The following is a 22,820-nucleotide window of genomic DNA, read 5'->3' on the forward strand; positions in this document are numbered from 1 at the left end:
CTCGCTATATAATCAACTTAAATCAGTTAAATCCATCATGTAATGCATTTCCTTCCTATTTTTTGTGATAAACTAATAGATAATTGACTAAATAAACATCCTACAAAGTTTCAATAAAAATTTCCAAGTTTTTCTTACAATTTCATGGGTTTTTATTCATTTTTTATCGATATCGATAATATCCCGATATTTCCATCGATATTTCCGTGTTTTTGGACTACCGATATTTCTGATATCATCGATATTTTATATCTTGGTTGTATTCTAGATCTACAGAGGATTGCTCAAAGAATGCCAGATGCTTTTATTGATCTAGCAAACGTGACTAGCGTACGCCATACCATCGCATAAGAAGGATGAGCCGTCCCCTAAGGAGCATCGGCAACACCTCCCAAGCGGCCCGATACACTGGCAACTAGCTAATCATCAGTTCCTACCTTAAAGCGAGACCCTTTGGTTCAAAGGATTCACAACATGGAAGAGAAAAACCGCACAAACTAGTAAACCTAGTATGAATCTGAACATTGCTGACTCAACCGTTCCAACATATGAGGTTATTCTAGATTACGGTGACGTATTTAGATAAGATGAGTTGGCCTCTCGAGAATCGTGCGATTTCAGTCCATTATCCAGTTTTGGATAAGGTTTGGAATCAAAGTGAGATGATAGTCTACGATGCCTTTGCATACACAATAGCTACTGATATCATGCTTAGCAATGACATTAAGCCACATTCCATTGATGAGTGTTGACGTAGAACTAACTAGTCAAACTGGAAACAAGCAATCATTATTAAACCTAATTCTCTTCCGAAACGCAAGGTGTTTGGACTCATAGCTTCCACGCATGTGTGCTACAAGGGGGTTTTCATAAGCAAGCGTAATGAGAAGAATGAAATAATGCGATAAAAAGCACGCCTCGTAGCGTAAGACTTCTCTTAACATCCTGGGATTGATTACGAGGACACGTGTTCTCCCGTACTGGACGTTGTTACGTTTTACTACCTTATCAGTTTGATAGTTCCCAAAAAAATGAATATATAGCTTATAGACGTGATAACCGTGTATCTTTATGGAAAACTTGATACAAAAATCTCATGAAAGTTCCAGAGAGACATACATTGATTGGGCCAAATAGTTCTAAACCATGGAACACCTTCTTGATTCAAATGAGAAGATCACTCTACATATTGAAACGATCCAGATGGATGTAGTATAACTGTCTGAGTGAATATTTGATAAGTCAAGGTTATGTGAACAATGAACTATGCCCATGCGTATTTATTAAGAAGTCACATTCGGAATTTGCGATTGTTGCAGTTTATGTCGACGATGTGAATCTCATTGGGACTCCTGAGGAGCTTGAGAAAACTACGGCTCACTTGAAATCGAAATTCGAGATGAAAGATCTTGGGAAAACTAGATATTGCCTCAACCTAGAGATCGAGCACTGTTTGGATGGAATCATAGTACTCTTATGGTAGTTCGTACTTTAGATGCAAAACAAGATCCTTTTTATCCTAAGGAAGATGAGGAAGAGATTTTGGAGCCCTAGGTTCTCTACCTAAGTGCAATTGGTTCTTTATTGTACTTGGCTCAATGCACTAGACCTGACATCTTATTCGTTGTAAATCTTTTGGCAAGATACAACAATGTGCCTACACGTAGACACTGAAAATGGGTTAATGACATTTTTCGCTACCTTAAGGGTACGATGGATTTGGGTTTGTTCTGTACCCATGATCAAAAGGAGCCACATCCCCCATCGGTCATCGGGTTGATTCTCGCCTTGTGTGGTTATGCTAAGTAGGTTATTTATCTGACCCGCACTGGGCACGTTCTTAAACGGGTTACATTTTTACCGTTGGAGACACCATAATTTCTTGGAGGTCTACCAAGCAATCATTAGTTAGGACTTCTTCGAACCATGCTAAGATTCTAACCTTACATGAAGCCTTGCGTGAATGCTTTTGGTTGAGAGTTGTCATGGAACATATTCGAAGTATTAGTGGTCTTTCTACCGTCATTAACCTTCCTATAATAATTTTTGAAGACAACGCTGCATGTATCGATCAACTGAAGAAGGGATACATAAAGGGAGATAACACCAAGCACATTGCGTCGAAGTTCTTTTATTCTGATCAGCAACAACATCATCAGAATATTGAAGTCAAGCTAGTCCGTTCCCAAGACAACCTAGCTGATCTCTTCACGAAGTCATTGCCCAAGTCTACATTTCAGAAGCTTGTCCAAAGAATTGGTATACATAAACATTCTGATTTGAATAGCTTGTAGTTCTCTTATTTGGAAGTTTTGTCATACTTAAGGGGAGTATCCAGAAGTATACCCACTTGATTTTAATGTACTTTTTTTTCCTACGATTATGAGCATTTTTCCACTGGGTTTTTGCTACCCTAACGAGGTTTCGATAAGGCATCCATCCTAGGTTGATCATACCCTAATGAGGCTTACTATTTTCATCCCATATGACATTTTTTTTTTTGACATTATGCATACTTCTCACGTTTCTCCTTAGTTTATGTAGTTCACCTACTTTAGGTTTTACCATAACGAGGTTTTGTGAGTTTTACTACAATGCATAATTTCGTTAATTTGAGACTCGCATTCACCTATTGTACTGACGGCTTTATCAACTGATCTACTTCACACGCTGAAGACCTGATGTGATATTTTGTTTGAGTATTTACACACTTAAGGGGGAGTGTTGCAGTCCTATTAGATTAGGAATGCCTTTTGACGATGGGATTTGTCTACTTTGTTTTTTCCCTTGCCATCATATCATATTTGGGATATCTTCCATATCTCTTAGATTAGATATTATCCTACTAGACTTGTAATCATATTGGGGTTAGAAATTTTCCTTCCTTACTACTATAAAGGCACAAGGCACAATGGGGTGAGATAACACATGCCTCACAATTACACATCTCTTTCTTTTCCCTCTATGCCGCCGCACCCCCTCTTTGCCCTTTATATTACTTAGTAAATTAGGCGTACAATAAACTTAAGCTTTTGTGATAACCACTAGTGTATTTTAAATTGATGATCTATTTCATTCCTTGTATTCTTATAGGGCCGAAGATTGCAGTTGTAAACAATTCTTATAGGGCCGAAGATTGTAGTTGTAAACAATCACTAGAAGAAAAAAACTCATCTATCACGGTGAATGCCTGTAATAAATTGTAATCCACCACGGACACAGTGCCCGTTAGTATTATGGATGTGATAAAAAGTCCCAGTTTCTACCACGGGCAATGCCCGTTGTCAAATGCAATATAACCACGAATTGTACCGATTGTAGATTGAGATATAACACCATGTGCTATGGATGTTGTCGATTACTAATTGACCACAACTAATGCCCGTTATAAATTATTTTCCAAAATAATAATAATAAAAAAACTATTTAACACACACACACACACATATATATATATATATATATATATATATATATATGTTGTAGGCCTATTTGATTGAATGATCTTAGGGTTTAGAGAGAGGGACCGACGATATTCAGGGAGAAAAGAGAGTGATTTAATTGTAAGGTGTGTTTGTATCACCCCATTGTGCCTTTATTTATACTAGTAGGATGGGCAAAAACCTTACCCTTTTACGATTACAACATTTAATAGGTAATCAACTCTTAATAGGAATATAAGGTACATTCCCATATCTACTAGGATTTACACAATCACATTCCTATTCTAAATATGACTGCAACACTCCTCCTTGAGTGTGTAAATACTCAACAAACCATCGCATCAGATCTTCAGCAAATAAGGTAGAATAGTTGATGAAGTCATTGGCACAATGGGTGAAAGGGAGTATCAAATTTAAGAAAGTATGCATTTGTAATAAAACTCACAAAACCTCGCTATGGTAAAACCCAAGAGTATGGGAGAAACCCATAGACTAAGGAGAAAAGTGAGAAGTATACATAATGTCTAAAAAAAACATCAAACAGGACGAAAGTAGTGAACTTAACGGAGTATGATCATCCCAGGATGTGTGCCTCGTTAAAACCTCGTTAGGTAGCAAAACCCCAGTGGGAAAAATGTTCCTAATCGTAGGAAAAAGAGTACATTAAGATCAAGTGAGTATTCTTCTAGATACTCCCCCTGAGTTAGACATAACTTCTAAATAAGAGAACTACAAGCGATTCAACTCAGATAATTTATGCATACCGATTCCTTGGACAAGCTTCTGAAAAGTAGACTTGGGCAACGACTTAGCGAAGAGATCGGCCAGGTTGTCCTGGGAACAGATTTGCTTGATTTCAATGTTTTGATGTTGTTGTTGCTAGTGTGAGTAAAAGAACTTTGGCACTATGTGTTTGGTGTTGTCTCCCTTGATGTATCCCTTTTAAACTGCTCGATACATGATGTATTGTCTTCAAAGATCATTGTAGGAAGGTCAACGACTGATGTAAGACCACTAGTGCTTCAAATATGTTCCATAACTTCTAGGGATGGGCGCGGTTCGGTTTGGTGCAGTTTTGAGTGAAACCAAAACCAAAACTGCAAGTTTTTGCAGTTTGGTTTGGTGCGGTTTTGAGGCTAAAACCGAAATGAAACCAAACAATTTGGTTCAGTTTAGTTTAGTTTTAAACGGTTTTGGTTTGGTTTCATTGTTTGAAAAGCTATTATGGTTACCTAGTTGTATCTTATTTCATCCAATTCAATAAAAAAGTTTTGGTGTTTAAACTTTTGACATTAAAAACAAGTCATTCGATAGCCCAAATGCAGCATTATTTATTGTAGTCAGCAACCAAGCATGCAATACACATTCAATCTTAAGTTCAAGAGAGTTCACATCATGATGCAGGGATTGAAATCGACATGCAGCCCTAAGTAATGTGAACATCTCCTTAATCAAGGGGACATATTTAATTCGTGTAGGTGTGTGTAATTGTGTATACTGGGCGGAAACCTATCTAGTATCCACCCATTATTCGCATGTTATAATAAAAATTGGAGGAAAATGAAATTTCAAGGCATGGCCATTCCAGTAAGCAACAAGCCTAATTAATACTTAATCTGCTAAATTTAATACTTAAATCTAATAAGAAGTGGATTATATCGACTAATCTAGGAACAGATATGACATTTTGTCTTTTTTTTGCAGAACCCGGGAACTTGAATCATATTCAATTTTACTCCGATTTATCAGGTTTATACATATGAATAATTTATTCACCAATCAACAACATTCTGACATTTTGATGTTCATGAACGAAGAAAATTGGAAGACTAACTAACGAAAAACCAAATCCCCATTTGATTCAAAACCCAACCCTGAACTCTAGGAGCTAGGAGCTGGAATGAAAGGGAGGCCGAGAGAGAGAGTTAGAAGCTTAAATGAATAAAGTTGAGTAGTACAGACTAGAAGAAAGAAAAGATAGAGATTATGTGGAAATATTATGATAAGGTTGAGTCCATAGTAAATGTATGGACTCAATAAAATAACCAATTAGAATTTAACATTTAATAAAGTTATGCGGTTTTGGTTTCGGTGCGGTTTTCAAAAGGCAAAACCGAAACCAAACCGTTTCCTATTTTGTGGTTCGGTTTCAAAACCGAAACCATTTCAAAACCGCAAAACCAAATCATTCGGTGAGGTTTAATTTGGTTTGTGTTTCGGTTTCGGTTTTCGGTTCCAAGTGCCCACCCCTAATAACTTCTCTCAGCCAAAAGCATCCACGCGATGCTTCATGCAGGGCGAGAATCTCAGCATGGTTCAACGAAGTCACAACTAGCATTTACTTGGTAGACCTTCAAGATATAGCGGTGTCTCCAATGGTAAAGACATAACCCATTTGAGAATAAGCCATATGTGGGTCAGATAGATATCCAACATCTGCATAACCAACAAGGCGAAAATCAATTCGAGGACTATAGAAGGCGGCAACACTCGAAGATTCGTGGGTATAGAACAAGCCTAAATCCATCATACCCTTAAGGTAGCGGAAAATGTCTTTAACACCATTCCAGTGCCTGCGCATGGGCGCATTACTGTACCTAGCCAAAAGATTAACAATGAAGGAGATATCGGGTCTAGTGCACTGAGCCAAGTACAATAAAGCCCCAATTGCACTTAGGTAAGGAACTTCGGGTTCTAAAATCTCTTCCACATCCTCATTTGGACGGAAGGGATCTCATTTAGCATCTAGAGTCCGAATGACCATGGGTGTACTCGAAGGCTTTGCTTTATCCTCATTAAAATGACGCAACACCTTTTAGGTGTAGTTCGATTGATGTACTAAGATTCCATTCGAACAATGCTTGATCTCCAGCATCTCAAATTCTGATTTCAAGTGTGCAGCAATTTCCTCAAGCTCTGCGAGAGTCCTGATGAGGTTCATGTCATTGACATATACTGCAACGATTGCAAATCCGAAATGTGACTTCTTCATGAACACGCATGGGCATAATTCATTATTCACATAACCCTGACTTGTCAAATATTCACTAAGATAGTTATACCACATCCACCCGGATTGTTTCAATCCGTAGAGTGACCTCCTCAACCTAATTGAGAGAGTATTCCGTGGTTTTGAACTATTTGAACCAGTCAATGGAAGTCCTTCTGGAACTTTCATGTATATTTCCGTATCTAGATCCTCATAGAGATACGCGGTTACCACGTCCATGAGCTACATATTCAGTTTTTCAGAAACTACCAAACTGATAAGGTAGCGAAATGTTATAACGTCCATTACAGGGAATACGTCTCATCGTAATCAATCCTAAGGCATTGAGAGAAACCTTGCGCTACGAAGCGTGCTTTGTATCGCACTATTTCATTCTTCTCATTATGCTTCCTCACGAAAACCTATTTGTAGCCAACGAGCTTCATGCGTGGTGGTGTAAGAACGATAGGTCCAAACACGTTATGCTTTGCGAGCGAATCGAGTTCGACCTGGATTGCTTGTTTCCAGTTTGACCAATTGGTTCTACGTCGACATTCATCGATAGAACATGGTTCAATATCATCACTAAGCATGATGTCAGTAGCTACTGAGTACATAAATGCATCGTCCACGATCATCTCATTCTTATTCCAAACCTCATCCAATACTGCGTAGTGGACCGAAATCTCACGATTCTCAGGAGGCCGGCATTTTTCATCTTAAGCATCATCGTAATCTAGAATAACCTTATGCATTGGAACAAATGAGTGAGCGATGATTGGATTCAAACTAGGGTCACTAGTTGGTGCCATTTTCCTCTTTCGGGATTGTGAATCCTTTGAACGAAGGGGTCTGCCACGCATCAGGGTCGGAGCAGATGATTGGCTAGCTGCCAATATACCTTGCCGTGTGGAAAGTGCGGCTTCCCCACCTTCGAGGATTGTTTGGCCTTCCCAGGCAGGTTGTTAACGTATATGGGGTACATCTATCCTTGCAGGTGCGGTTGCAGCGGGTATATGTGATCTTGTCACCTTTGCTAGATCATTAAAAACATCCGACATGCTTTGAGCAATGCTTTGAAGATCTATAATTAGTTGCAACTCAGTTTCGGACTGAGCAGTATGGGGATCTAAATGAGACATAGTGGGAGCATACCATAACAATTCGTTGCGTTCTACGGGAACGTTAGCATGCTTATCTCCCCCTAACGACGGGAATACTATCTCATCAAAGTGACCATCCGTAAAATGTGTTGTAAAGAGACCTCCTGTCAAGGGTTCTAAGTAACGAACAATTGATGGCGAATCATAACTGACATAGATTCTCATTTTTCTTTGAGAACCCATTTTGGTATGTAGTGGCGGCGCTATTTGCACATAAATGGTGCATCCAAACACTTGTAAATGCAAGACATCAGGCTTGTATCCAATGACCAACTGTAACGGTAAATGTGGTTAGGTAACGGTGGGCCCTAGGCGGACCAACATAGTTGCGTGAAATATTGCATATCCCTAGGCAGATAACGGCAATTTGGTTCTCATAACCAAAGTTTGAGCTATCAATTGAAGACGCTTTATGAAAGCTTTTACCAGGCCATTTTGGGTGTGAACATAGGGTACAGGATGTTCCACATCAATCCCTATTGACATGCAATAATCGTTAACGGTCTGTGACGTAAACTCTCCAGTGTTATCTAGTCGAATTGACTTAATCAGATAATCAAGGTGGTGAGCCCTTAGCTTAATGATTTGAGCTAGGAGTTTAGCAAACGTGGTGTTGCGTGTGGACAACAGGAAAACATGTGACCATCGTGTCGATGCGTCAACCAACACCATAAAGTATCTAAATGGTCCGCAGGTTGGTTGGATAGGTCCACAAATGTCCCATTGAATCCTTTAAAGAAACTTAGATGGGTCGTGAATGATCTTTGTATGTGAGGGTTGAGTATTCAACTTCCCTAAAGAACACACTTTGCATGGCGGGAGTCCAACATAGGGATACAACTTATGACCGTGTGATGATTTGAGGATACGACGCATCATGTCACGTCCAGGATGTCCCAAACGGTCATGCCAAAGCAACAAAGTGTCCTAGAACTCAGGCATAGGGCCAGCCACACTGTGGGCTTCTATGCCACAAATGGTTGTGATGTACAACCCACTCAGGAGACGTTCCAACTTCTCGTGAATATGTTTCTGGCCATATTCATATGAAGTGAAACAAAGAAATTCAGAACCATTATCTTCAGTGGTTTCAATATGATATTGATTATCTTGAATATCTCTAAAACTCAGCAACGTTCTTCTGAAATGTGGAGAATAGAATGCCTCCTTAATGGTTAAGATAGTACCATTGGACAACATGATACGTGCCTTTATGTATCCTTCAATCAAGTTGGATGGGCCTGAGAGAGTTGTCAAATGAGCTTTCTTGGGTATTAAGTTAGTAAAATAGTGTCATTCACACAATATGGTGTACATCGTTGCCCTTTCTGCCAGACAACTAACTTCCCCACTAGACATACTTAGAAATAAATTGATTGAATTAGTCACATGCATAAATATAAGTCCATTCATTCAATTAACCAATTCGAGAAAATAATATCCATTCAAATAACAATCCATAATTCAAAACAAACCAAACCAAACAAATTATTCCAAATACTTAGTAAAATTGTTCGAAATTAAACCATAAACCTAGAGAAATAGGGGGGGAAAGGGCCGGCCACTCCTAGTGGGTTCAGCAACTAAACACCGTAAAACATGTCTAATTTATTCATCCATAGGAGCTGACTCCTCCTGAAAATCCAATATATCCATTGATGTAGTTTCATCTTCAGGTTGATCCACATATGCAAAGTTAGACTCACGACAAGAATGATACTTGGCAATAGCCTTAGGGGAAGCTCGGCATATGCGTGACCAATGATCCCTTGATCCACAACGGTAGCACATATCCAGTTCAATAGAAGCGGGCTGAACGGGAGCTTTGCCCTTGTTCTTGAAGTTTGGGGCCTTAGGGGCAAGTGATGGACGTTGTTAGGTCACATTTCCTTTCTTAGGTGCAGCACTTTGTTGACCTTAGGCTCGTGGTTGGGCTTACCGCCCATTGCCACGACCACGACTATTCTTTCGGCATTGATGGCTGCTAGAATTGGTCGCATGCGCTTCAGGCGTGGCATTCGAGCCAGTGGGTCAAGCTTGATGATTCTTCATCAAAAGCTGGTTCTGCTTTTCAACGAGAAGTAAAACAGAGATTAAATCTGAAAACTTGTGAATTTCTTTGCCCTATATTGTTGATGCAGGACAATATTGGTAGCATGGAAGGTCGAATAGGTCTTCTCCAGGAGATTTGATTCGGTTAGTTCCACTTTGCATAATTTCAGCAGTGAACGGATTCTACAAATTTCAGAGTTGTATTCATTCACGAACTTAAAGTCCTAGAAGTGAAGGTGTTGCCAGTCATGTATTACTTTAGGCAAGTATATGTTTTTCTGGTGATCGAAACGGCAGGCCAAAACAAGCCAGAGGGTGCGCGGGTCCTCCTTAGCGAGATACTCGGTCTGCAGTGCATCATGCATCATAATGAAGACCTATTCGTAAGGAATATATAAATAGAGAGGGGTTCATGCATTATGGTAAATGTTTTCATGCTTCGTGGACGTTTCAAATATCTTTTTTTATTTTAAGCGTACCTGATTATCAGAAAACAAATATAAGCCTTTGAATTTTGTAGAAGATAACCTCCTCCTATGATCCATCAATTCCTCAACTTTTTGGAAAGAGCATGCTGATAACGTATTGTAAGCTTATTTGATTGAACGATCTTAGGGTTTAGAGAGAGAGAGAGAGAGAGAGAGAGAGAGAGGGACCGACAGTATTGAGGGAGAAAAGAGAATGATTTAATTGTGATATGTGTTTGTATCACCCCATTATGGCTTTATTTATACTAGTAGGATAGGCAAAAACCTTACTCTTTTAGGATTACAACATTTAATAAGTAATCAACTCCTAAAAGGAATATATGGTACGTTCCCATATCTACTAGGATTTGTACAATTACATTCATATTCTAAATATGACTGCAATAATATATATATATATATATATATATATATATATATATATATATATATTAGTACAAAATAACCAACAAAATTGCATATTTACTACAACATAATAACTACCTAAAAAATACTTGATAATATTATAACATAATTTAAAAATACTTGAGTTTCGAAATGAATACATAAACAACAGAACTCATAAAGTACCATCCATGTAGTGCCTAATGAATACATAAACAACAGAAGTCATAAAGTACTATCCATGCAGTGTCAAAGTACCATTTTCTAGACTAAGTACGAACTAAAATTACTTTCCAACTCTAACTTACTTTGATGGCCAAGCAATTGTATTAGATATAGCATCCTCTAGGACACAAATTCACTTGTAGGGCGGTACAAAGATAAATTCTCCACTCTGACAACAGTTACCCAAAATTTCTAGCAATCAGGACCAAGCACTATGTGATGAACTTTCGCCTTAGGATTTGTTAATTCTATTTCTCCAGTTGAAGACATCGAGACAAGTTAAACAAAATCAGTTTCATACATGGGGAGATGATTTGGAAACTGGTAACTGGAATTAGGAACCTATTTTACGCCATTCTTAGTTCTTTGGAGATCTATACTGCCTCCCTGAGATGTATAAAGCCCCAAAATCTGACCCATAGGCCATGCATTTTGTTATTGCCTCATCGGGGACCTAAAAACAGCAGTAATGAAATAAGAAAAAGGGCCAAACAGGCATTGATAACAAATTTCAATAAATTCGCAAATTGAATGATAGAGAGTTCATTAGAGATTATGCATTGAAGGAATACATTTGATATTCATGCACTTTTGCACAGAGGAATCAGCTGGCTTTACTTCACAACAAAACACTACCCCTTCATGTAAGTACACTACTCATGCCTATTTAAACAATATGAAATACAGGCCCAAGTCTAAACGTTCAGGCATATAAGTCAATCTTTGTAATTTACCACCCTACTCAAAATGAACATATATATAACTGAAACACGAAATGATTAATCCAGCCCACCTTCAGTAATTTTCACATAGAACCAAAGCATCACATACATCTCAAAATAAGTATCAATGTTTATACATCTCTGTAATTTCCAACCTGTACAGTTGCAGTAGTCACTGTATCCAAAAGGGTATTGGCAGTGTAACTATTTGACTGCAATCTAATACGTCTTGGCTTAATATCCACAGAGCTCTTTGACTAAAAGGCGAAGGTAGATGAGTCGGTTTTCTGCATGAGAAGAAAAATAAACATACAAATTACTTTTACCTCAATACATAAATTAAAAGTTCCTTAACGAACTTGATGCTAAAATAAAATGAACTTACATCACATCTTGTAACGGTGTCGAGGCGATATGAGAGAAAACATCGTTCGAATACATGTCTGGAGATTGTGAAATGGGTTAAATACACAATATGAGAAATATGCATATTTGAATCATGCCATGCTCAACAAAGTCAATATAGAGTTGAACCGTTGGGGGTTTCAGTAAACAGTTTGAAAGTGTCTTTCTATGTTTCATTATTCTTACATGTTTGGAACAAAATGTTACTAGAGAAATCCTTCTTCTTAACAGAAATCCCAGGAAGAAAGGCAAAAGCCAAGGGGAGAAATTAATACCAACATCCACAGAATCTAATGTACCTTGCCTATGAAACCTGCTGAACCACCCAGTCTTGCGACTCCAACAGCAACATTAGCAGGAGCACCACCAGGAGCTTTCTTAAAAGCAGGTGCTTCAGCAAGTGAAACTCCACCAACGGTGGGCACAAAGTCAATTAGCATTTCCCTAAAGCAAACAACCAGGGACTTGTCATCTTGTGACCCTCATTTTTTATGGGAGGATGCATCTTTAGAATCTTCATGCAAAACCAATTTTTTGTCTAAAGCTGCAGTCACATCATTTAAGCAGTATTAATCAAATTGCAAAGAAGTTCAACAAGCTATATCTACGCTTCAATGTTGCATATGCAATAGTTTGCCATGGACATACGTTTAATCTTAATTAATACGAAAACTTTCTCATCGTCTATGCAATTAATTAAGCTAAAAATCACACAGTTGCTCCAACTAGGACTATGTTAGAATCAACTCACCTTCTTTTATCCAATTTTGGTACTAAACTAAAACTACAGATTAACTGATTCGGAAACTCGAAACTGCATGTTTAGTAAACAAAAATTGTTCATCTTTACAAAGCATCTGTTACCCGACTAATCCTTTATTGTTTTAATCATGATTTTTCAAACAGATAACAGATCAACTACCAAACACACGTGCAGTGTAAATCGTAACACAAAGTGAATCCATACGAAACAAGAAACAATATTTCAAATACAATAAGATTCCGAATCACATACTAGAAAGCATATACAGACATAACATGAATTTTTCACTTAAAAGAAGTTAATTTTTAAGAGAGATTCACAAGCGGGTAAACTTTGTACCAGAGATTTGATCAAACATGTAAAGAAAAAGATTGATTGATGCGAAAGATAGATAAAAAATACAGAAACCCAATACAAAGAAATGTCCGAGAATTCAGAAATCATCAATCTTTTCTCATGAATTTTTCACTTAAAAGAAGTTAATTTTTAAGAGAGATTCACAAGCGGGTAAACTTTGTACCAGAGATTTGATCAAACATGTAAAGAAAAAGATTGATTGATGCGAAAGATAGATCAAAAATACAGAAACCCAATACAAAGAAATGTCCGAGAATTCAGAAATCATCAATCTTTTCTCCAAATCAATGATCTTTTAGCTAAAAAATGTAACTTGAAGAACCCAGATGTGAAACCGCCCAATATAATACTAATGGATCGAAATCCCAACATTTAATCAGGATGCACGTATATGATCAGAAGCATCGTATACAATCAAAACATGGAAGGAAGATTTAACGAACCTGGGGCGAGATTATTAGCCATTGCAGGAATGGAATTATCACCTTCGTAAGCTTACACCGTCGCCATACCCGCATCGGGACCTGCATCATACCGCTTCCCATATGGATCCGAACCCAAATCAGATAGGCTTCGATTGTATCCCCCATACCTATCATCTAAATAGAAGCCGCCGGAGCCACCACCGTGATTGAATTTCAGGGAATTCTCGTATGGATTTTCATATACAGAACACATACATGAGCATATTGGAACAAGCTTTGGGATTTTACCCTACAGAAGAAGCTGCGAACTTGAGTGCGCAGTTGATGGAAGGGAGGATGAGTTCGTGAGGAACTCGTCGGGTTTGCAATTAGAAATGGTTTTGTTTATGATTCCGAAAAGGTGGAATTGGGCTCGAGTATGCAAAGGTGGAGGCGTTTGGAAATTTCTGAAGAGGAAAGGCAGAGAAGCTGCTAGAGGGAAATGAAAATGACGAGGGAGAGTTAACGTGCTCTCTTTGAAAATAGGGAGTTGGAGATTTTGGAAGCCCTCCAAAGTTTTAATCTCCTGCCTCTTCCAAATGTTTTCAATTATGAAGATAAAATGAAAAACATCCACCACGGGCCAACGGCGCGGTGAATTCACAAAAGACGACGTGGTAGTTTAAAGTAACCATTATGAGCATATATGGTGGTAATTATGATATTTCATCACAGATATAAATGTTCGTTGTAGATTATTCGTTTTTAACAACGGGCTAAAATTTAACCGTTGTGGATTAATGTTATCTACCACGACTTAAACTTGACCATGGTAATTGAATAGTTTTTACCACAAGCTATATATGCCTGTGATAGAATTGACGTGGTAGATGAACTGTTTTGTTCTAGTGAATTATCAAAAGTGAAGCTAAAATGATTGTTAAATCGTGATTTTTCGTTTGTAACCGTCAAAGGATTTTCGTCCCGGTACCTAATCTCCAAATGTTTGTTTTTGGTGATTTTTAGCGTATGAAATCCCAGAGTATATATAAACAAGTTTAAAGACTAGATCGCATGAAACTAGTTCCACGGATTGCAAAAATCAACGAAGGAATTTAATATGCCAACCATGTGTCTCCTTTCACCTGACGAATATATCCACTTGGCGCGACAAAACAAAACCCCAAAACCTAAAACCTAGACCCTAAACCCTAATTTAGTTTTTTGCGCGACATAACCTTTATTGTTCACCAAGCAAGATTTTACACAATACGAGCTATTTTTTCTCTTGGCGCCAAATGTTTGCCCAACGAATTTATCTTTCCCTCCGAAAGCATTTCGTCGTGCTAAGTCTTTGGTAAAACTTTAAATGTTGACCAACTTTGCCCGACCAATTGAAATTTTCGTTGGGTAAAATAACTTGACCCTACGAAATATAGTTCGTTGGGCCACATTTTGTGAGGCAATAATATTTTCTAGTAGTGTACACAAAAAAAATATGAAACAATTTGAAATAGTTTCTTTATCCCTCCCACCTACCATAACTATTGTCTGTAGTTTCCTCATCATTTCATTATATACTTTCTCTCTGTAGAAAATTAAATTAGATCTTAAAAAAAAAAAAAAACTTGTTTGATAACTATTTCTTTTTTAGGTTTTACTTTTTACTTTTTTGTGCTAGAGACAAAGTAAATAAGAAAAATAGGAGTGGAGAAGGATGAAGGGAGGAGACAGAGATGAAGGAGATTATATAAAAACAAAAACATGAAGGTGAACACAACTTTGAAACTCCCGGGTTCAAAAGTCCCATCTCCTAAATCAACGTAATAGTTTCTAACTTTCGTCCCACTCCTTAATAATATTTTTGAAAGGAAAAGCATCTTTGAAAAGGTAATTTTTTTTAGTTTATAATCTATACGCATTCCCTTCATCCTTCCTACCAAGTATTTTCCTTCATGGAGTTAAATTTCGAGTTCAATCTTGAATTCCTATGATGAGTCTGACGGTGAGGTTAGTAAAAAATTAGAAGGAAAACGAAAAGGACGCACGAAGGGGGACACATTTTAGAGAAATTGACCACCAAAAGAAAAAGCAAAAGGCTGATGGGTTTGCCGTTTACAAAAAGAAAAGTTGCTTAAATACCTAAAATAAATTGGAAAAGAAAGAGAGGGATTTTTGTTGAAGCTAAAGAGGATCAGCAGCCCTTTTGAAGTTGATGGAAATTAGAGCGCTACTTTATGCTATAGGATAACACCACCTTCTTTTGGAGAATACCATTTGGTATTAAAAGAGACAAAAAGTTGAAGGCATAGAGCTTTCACAAGAGTATTAAAGCCAACGCCAATTTGTGGCCTTCCATTTTAATGATTATGTATCTTCCATATCTTCAAAAGAAAGTCCCAGAGATCTCTCCATCCCCTTAATTAACCTGTAAACATGATTAACTACCAATAAGCAATAATTGAGTGATGATATATATATATATATATTATATATATATATATATATATATATATATATATATATATTGTAAACGCACACAATATTATGTTAAGGGAGAATATTTGTATTTTGTTACCCATCGTTTTCCTGCAAACTGAGAGAAGAACAATTAGAACAGCTAAACCTGCTACTGCCCCAACAATAATGGCCACTGTCTTTCCTGCGTTGTCTTCGTTAGAGGAATCTATACAAACACAAAAAAAAAAAAGTGAGAGCAATTAGTACTATTAGTTCATAATACATAAACATTTTATTGGAGACTAAGCAAATTAGCTGCCACCACCACATATATAAGAGTGCTTACAACTTTTCCATATTCTTATCTTTTTTTCTTCTAAATAAATATGCAATTTCTAACTCGAGGATTGCTACTCACCCGCTCTTAGAAGCAAATCTGAGTAGGACATGTAACACCTAATAATATTTACCTTATAACTATGTTCCAACTTGAGTGCATTGTAACACTAAAAAAATAATTATTACAAGTGTCAACAAGTTACACATGATCTTATTTTTGAGAGAGTCTAAATAGAATTTGAAACCCTTCTCTAAGTTATATATTCGATTCGAAGAAAACATGGAGCTAATAGTATATATTTATTTACCTTCAAGTAATTGAGTGTGGAATATGTCCTACGTGACTACTTAAAAGAATAGAGCAACACATTTTGATCAGTCTATCAAAGCATATAATCAACTATATGGCTAGCAAATAGTTAAGCAAATCAGAAAATGATAGGGTACAAATTCTCAAGGAATTAACGGAGATTTGATGAGTTTTTCCTGTTTAGCTTTCAATAACTAAAGTGGTCAACATGTTATTTGAATTAAATAAAATTTTGGACCTAAGATTACAACTATTTTAATTTAAAAAATTTATCTAACTAATTCAGTTATGTAAAAGTTGTATAATTAGGAAAAATTCTATATTGAATGACATATTAGATAATTTCTTTTCTCTGTGACATCATTTTTTAATTTATGGTCCAAAGGACGAATTTAATCTGAATTTGTTATGGTTTTTCATTCAATGTTGCTACTATATGCAGAGAAGAAGAGCGTGAATTGCACCTGAGACTTCATAGTAGCCAGAAGCCCAATAGCGGGCATAACACTGACCCAAGAACACATCAACAGCTGCAGCCGATCCGCATAAACTCTTCAACTTTCCCACAGCATCAGCAATACAAGAAGAGCAGTCGTTTTGGATCAAATCCCCCAAACACTGAGCAAACCCTTCAACCAAACCAGAGCTGCTAACCCTAAAACCATTTGCTCTTTGCAAGTCAGCAAGCACATCATCTCTTCGCCTAAAGAATTCGACATCATCATTCACACCACTTTTACTGCATTTTCTATACCTAAGGCTTGTATCAAGCTTGCCCAAGAAGTCAACATGCTCATATCTTACAAGGCATCCTTCTAACTGCAGGGAAGCCCCATAAGAGTAGGGGCATACCAAAGTGATTTGATTCACCGCACTTCCGATGCATTTTGAGCAGTCGAAAATCTTTAAGTCACCTCGGCACTGGTACAAGCCGTAGATGGAGCCTTCTGGTGTTGTGCTTCCATTTCCGACAGCAAAATTGTTGTAAGAGACTTGAGAGGATGAGCTGACAACTGATGAAAGGAAAGAGTTGAGGTTGGCTTCAAAGGGTGAGTTAGGTTGGTATTTTTCTTGGGAGCAGCCTGCATAGATGAAGATGTAGGATTTAATTGAATTTCCATGGATAGTGATTAGTGAAGAAAAGAGAAAGAAAATAGAGGAGATTATTATTCTAAGGGCTAAGATGGTTTTCTGAGTAGAGTAGTGTAAGTGAAGGTTGTTCATGACCATTATTTTCTTGTGTTTTTTCGTTTCAATTTGTTAACACTTTCCTTTTCTATTGTTCTTGTTTTGTGGTTTGGTAGTGATGGTTTAAGCTTGAGAGATTGAGTGAGGGATCTGTTGCTTTGTGGTCTTTCTTCATTTCTTATGTGGACACTTTACTATAAAGAAAGGGTACATATTTTCTCTTTAAGGGCCTACCTGTATGTGTTCTTAGTTAAAGCAGCTGCAAAAAAATTCTACGTCATTTTTTGTGAGATGCTCAAAATTATACTTTGACCTCGAATAGATGGAGCATGCACACTGGTTCTTTTATTATATTACCGGACATAAAAGCCTATCAAGTTTAGTCGTGAACGTTAAAACATAAGACAACATGAGATAAGTTTATAACAATGTCACTCAACGCCACCAGTAATGTAGGCCTATATTCTAGAATACAATATGAATTGTCAAAGTGTAGCTGCATTTTAATAACCATAGTGACACTCGTGATGTTGGTATTAGTCGAGGTAGTTATAAGGATTGAGTTGGTTAAAGGGGAATGTTGTAATTGTGAGTGTAAGACGTTTCTATGTAAACAAAGTGTACATGTCATTTAGACGACGATGTAATAATCCAAATCAAAGCTTATCTCAAAAGCTTCTTTTTCCCGCTCATCATTTGATCTTCTTCTTCCTTCTCTGTTAATATGGTATCGTCGCTGGTCATGGCTGAAAACCAATTCCAATCCTGAGTTCTTCCACTGTTGAGTTTCTTTCGCGATTGTGGTTTCCATCTGTGTGATTAGTCTCTCCCTCAACTTCTTCATTATGCGATTATTTCATGGGTTCTTGGTGTCCTGGATTATATTCTGGTATTCTGGGATTGCGATATTTCCTACTAGCTTGGTCTACGGTGTGGTCTGCAATCTTTATACAATCTTTGATTCAAGATGTTAGGTTTCTTGAAATTTGGGGATATTTTTGTTTACGGAAGAATTTCATGAGATAGTAGGAAAATCTGCTCATCAATTTGTCGAATAAGAATATTTCAAGAAAGTGTCATTCTTTCTTGATCATTACGAAAAGAATCATTCTTTCTTAGTGCAGGGGCAGACCGATTTAGGGGCAAGGGGGGGTCAACTGACCCTTTGAACTCCAGTGTATCTCTATAGATGACTTGGGTGCTACCCCTTTGAAGGTTGGAGTTGCCCTTTATATATACCCTTCAACTGCTTGATAAAATGCATTAGAGCGGTGTTGCACCCTTACAGTCTAGTCCTAATATTATTTACCACTGACTTGTTTGTTGGTTGTCATTACAATTGTAGGCAGAAAAAAAGAACCAAGTAAAAAAACTATACAAAATGCAAAGTAAATGAAATGATGATCTCAGAGAATAACAAATCATCATCATTCTTGGACAACATATTAATGGGATGCAATGATATCAAACATTGTTAGTGTGTTTAAGATAAGTGTGTTTCTTTGTTAAGCATTCATATAGGAGTAGCATTGGAACATGTTAGTTACCCACGCAAATGAGACATTAACAAATGTGTGATATGCATGCTATTTATGTTAAAAAAAAATTGCGCACGGCGCGCACTATTCTTATTGATCCTCATAATATTATTTTTTGGATTAGCCACTATCTTAATGTGCAAGATTTACTTCGATTGTGTTAAAGAAACTTTCTCTGAGTATCAGTCTCATCTTGTCTGATTTATTCTGTTGATTGTACAAAGGAGAATGGGGGGAGGTGCCGACGGAATGGGGAGGAAATATTAAAAAATTTAGAGTTATTAGAAATTTTACAATAATTAGTGTCACAACCCGTCCTGAAAATTTAGTATCGTGGATGTGATTTGACGGAATTGCCCTTGAGCTTTGGCTGAGCATTTCAAATTGAAACAAGGTTGTGGATCCAATTATGTTTTTTTATTTTCCCTAAAGTTTGGACCCAATTGGAAGTTAGAAAATTATGGGTTAAAATTGATTGGTTTCAATTGGACCACACAAGCACACTCTCTTCTCTCTCCCGTGTCTCACTCTCTCTCTCTTGGACTTTCATTCTCTCTCTCTCTCTCATCCATTTCGTACGGACACACTCACCATCGAGCCTCCAAGCACAAATCGAAGGTTTTGAAGGCACCATTGTGCTCGTGAGGACCCTACGAACTCACCCATACCCATTTCAAGTAAGAAATCTTTCGATTTCACGTTGAAAACTCAAGGTCCGATTTGAGTACTATTCATGAACTTTGTAATGGTTGGTTTTTAGGACAATCCAAACTCATAGTGAGCTTTAGGAGGTTCTCACGAAGCTCGGGGACGTTCGTTTGAAGGTTTTGGACGTCGGGATCACAAGGTTCGAAGGTGGCTGATTTTAGTGAAAATTTTCGACGTGATTTTGAAGGATTTGGAAGTTTTTAAAGGTATAACCTTCTTCCTCTCGTAATTTGTGAAGTTTTGGTGAAAATTTCATGGAAAATGGTTGAGAATCGAACGAGAAAATGACGATTACAGGTCTGCCCAGTTTCCAGCGCCGGCGAGTTTTTCCTGTGTCTGGAGGAAGGAAATGATGCGCGTGGGGGGCGCGTGGACCCATGCCTATCCTGGCGCGTGGGGGCGCGTGGCAAGTCCAAAAATTATTCTAAAAATACCTCGATGTCCGTGACGTCGAGTAGGTCTCTGTGGTATATTCATATACCCAAATTGAGCATCGTATGAGAAATTGTTGCGTATTGTTGGTTATGTGCTTTAAAATAACATTTTTATAGTTGTTTTGCATATACGTGATACCTATCCCGAGGACGAGCGCATTCAAGGACGTCACGAGGGTTACGACCCTTCGACTTACCAGTGAGTGGGCAGTATTTTCTGTATTTACCTATATACTATTGATTTTTCCCAGAAATTGAATTTAAATGAAAATATGTTTTAAAATGCCATGCATACATTATATGAATTAATAATTGATGCATATATATATGTGAAATGGTGCTGTGGACGCACATGTGAGTTTTATGTTAATCATGTGATTTATTGTGATGTGAATTGTATTGAAAGCTCAAACCTGCACCCTTGGTGTTATTGCTTATATTATTCACCCCGCACCACATGCTCACCTTGGATCCAAGTAGGTACATGTCATACAGACCATTAGAGGGTTCTGACATGTTGTACAGACCATGAGAGGTGGTTTCGACTTGTAGGTGATTTTAGATTATTATACAGCTGTTGATGAGAGAAGCACTAGAGCGTATTCTTACACCTTTCTTATCGTACAGACTACTTCAGGTAGTTCCGATTTATGTGCAGAGTAGCGCCGTACAGGTCACTGTGGTGACTCTGGTTGGATTGGATATTGAGCTTTAGAATTAACCGTATAGGACCAACTGCAGAGTCTCCGGTTGATTCCTTATTTCACCTGTTATAATGTTGCATCCTTATTTTGTTATTGACGCTTATAGCATGGCATACTTTTTGGTTTTTGATAAAGATTGGTGATTCGAGATATTTGAAGAATTATATGCATATTATGTTATTTTCTGGGAAAGTATACAGGTTTGACAACGAGGGGTTAGAAATGTTATTAAATGTAGTGTTTTCCAAAAACTTTGTTTTACTGACCCACTCAGTTTTGTTTTGCGTCCCTCCAGGTTCTAGTTAGCGGTGTGGTGGCTCACGAGGATTCCCACGGCATTCTGACAGACTACATAAATGTAGGACTCACCTTCAGGTGTTGTAATTTAGTAATGTTCCTACTTGACTGCACCTAGTACTTATGCTCTAAATATGTGTGTTTCACACTTAAACTTACTCTAGCATGCTAGTTGGATATTATTGCTAGTAGTTGGTTTTTATTCCTTCGTATTTCTCTTATCTTTTGCTTCCGCATCGCACTTTTGGTTAAGTCACGCTCACGTGACAGCCAGCACGCCTTGATTCTAGAATCGGGGTGTGTCAATTAGGGAATTTTAGTAATATTATAAAAAAAATTGAAATATTAGAATTTTTTTTCTAGAATATTAGAAATTTTTAGAAATGTTAGATATATTAAAAATTTGTAGGAAATATTAGATATATTAATTATTTGTAGGAAATATTATAAATTTGTAGGAAATATTAGAAATTTGTTGGAAACATTAGTAATTTTGGAGACATATTAGAATTATTTTTTGAATATATATAATGTTTTTTTGTTTTTTTAAAGGAATATTAGAATTTCCTGCATAAAGCACGGCATGATCAAGGTTGTTTACGACCCACGATGTATGCATTCGGACATCTATGTCGACATGTGGTTGAGTGCACATATAGAAGCCAACACCCGCACAAAGTGCCCTATGAAAACCTCTAGATGGCAGAAGCACGCCTCCGAGGTCAATGAGGGAATAATGGCACACTCTTGGTAAGTGTGTTTTTTAATTTAATATTTTTTTTAATTTTACTTATTTAGTGTATTTTTAAACTAACAGTTGGTTTTTTGTCTATTTAAGGACCATTTCGAGATCGATATAGAAGAGCCAGGTATGTTTGACTACATAACCCTGTTGTGGATTTTTTTGGTTCAAGGAGGGGATGCACCAGATGCACAACTACTATCAGACTTTTGCATCTCATAATGAACCTCTGATCCATCCACCTCCTGATTATGTGGAAAGGATAGATGATTGGCATTAGCTTTGCGGTCATTTATTTTTGTGTTGTTGGACAACTTCTAGACTGAAGCAGTTCAACATGGACTTAGAGACAATGCGCCACAAAGAATAATTTAATGTTTCAGCTTTTATATCATTGTATGAACATTTCTGTTAGAGTGTTTTTTGGACAGCTACAAGAAACCCAACCTGGACAGACCAAAACCAAGCAAAGACTGTTATGCCGAACACTAGAGGTTGTGGTTCCCAACGTAGGTGCTCCTACGGTCAAGTTAGGCTATGTATAAAGTAGGAATGTTTAGGTTTTTATGAGTTCAAAGTGTCTAACCCTCTCTGTGAGGAGTCTAGTCTCGTATTTATAGGTCAAAAGGATCCAGCCGAGCTTTCTGACACTTCTTTGAGTTATCAAAATAGGTGGAGGTTTAGTAGCAGAACCTGTTTTGTCCG

At 37.4% G+C, this 22,820-nt stretch overlaps 1 protein-coding gene and 1 long non-coding RNA gene across 5 annotated transcripts; both read right to left on the reverse strand.

Annotated features, from left to right (window-relative positions):
- Window positions 1-10,615: 10,615 nt before the first annotated feature.
- On the reverse strand, window positions 10,616-13,964 carry LOC126584628 (uncharacterized). Of its 2 annotated transcripts, XR_007610054.1 has the most exons (5): window positions 13,435-13,964; window positions 12,171-12,415; window positions 11,852-11,909; window positions 11,622-11,753; window positions 10,616-11,198 (listed from the first exon to the last, which is right to left on the reverse strand). It is a non-coding gene; the product is annotated as an uncharacterized LOC126584628 (long non-coding RNA). The 2 variants fall into 2 exon arrangements; XR_007610051.1 differs by lacking the exon at window positions 10,616-11,198 and having other exon boundaries at window positions 11,260-11,753; window positions 13,435-13,963.
- A 1,603-nt stretch (window positions 13,965-15,567) lies between these two features.
- LOC126586696 (plasmodesmata-located protein 8-like) lies at window positions 15,568-18,007 on the reverse strand. Of its 3 annotated transcripts, XM_050251637.1 has the most exons (4): window positions 17,259-18,007; window positions 16,969-17,159; window positions 15,974-16,081; window positions 15,568-15,839 (listed from the first exon to the last, which is right to left on the reverse strand). In XM_050251637.1, exons 1-4 carry the CDS (start codon window positions 17,732-17,734, stop codon window positions 15,763-15,765), a joined length of 852 nt encoding a protein of 283 aa, XP_050107594.1. In that variant the 5' UTR covers window positions 17,735-18,007; the 3' UTR covers window positions 15,568-15,762. The 3 variants fall into 3 exon arrangements, with proteins under 3 accessions (XP_050107594.1, XP_050107583.1, XP_050107592.1); XM_050251626.1 differs by having other exon boundaries at window positions 16,969-18,003; XM_050251635.1 differs by having other exon boundaries at window positions 15,568-15,823; window positions 16,969-17,913.
- Between the last annotated feature and the right edge of the window lie 4,813 nt (window positions 18,008-22,820).

The sequence above is a fragment of the Malus sylvestris genome, chromosome 2, assembly GCF_916048215.2.
Source record: "Malus sylvestris chromosome 2, drMalSylv7.2, whole genome shotgun sequence".
Taxonomy (NCBI): Eukaryota; Viridiplantae; Streptophyta; class Magnoliopsida; order Rosales; family Rosaceae; genus Malus; species Malus sylvestris.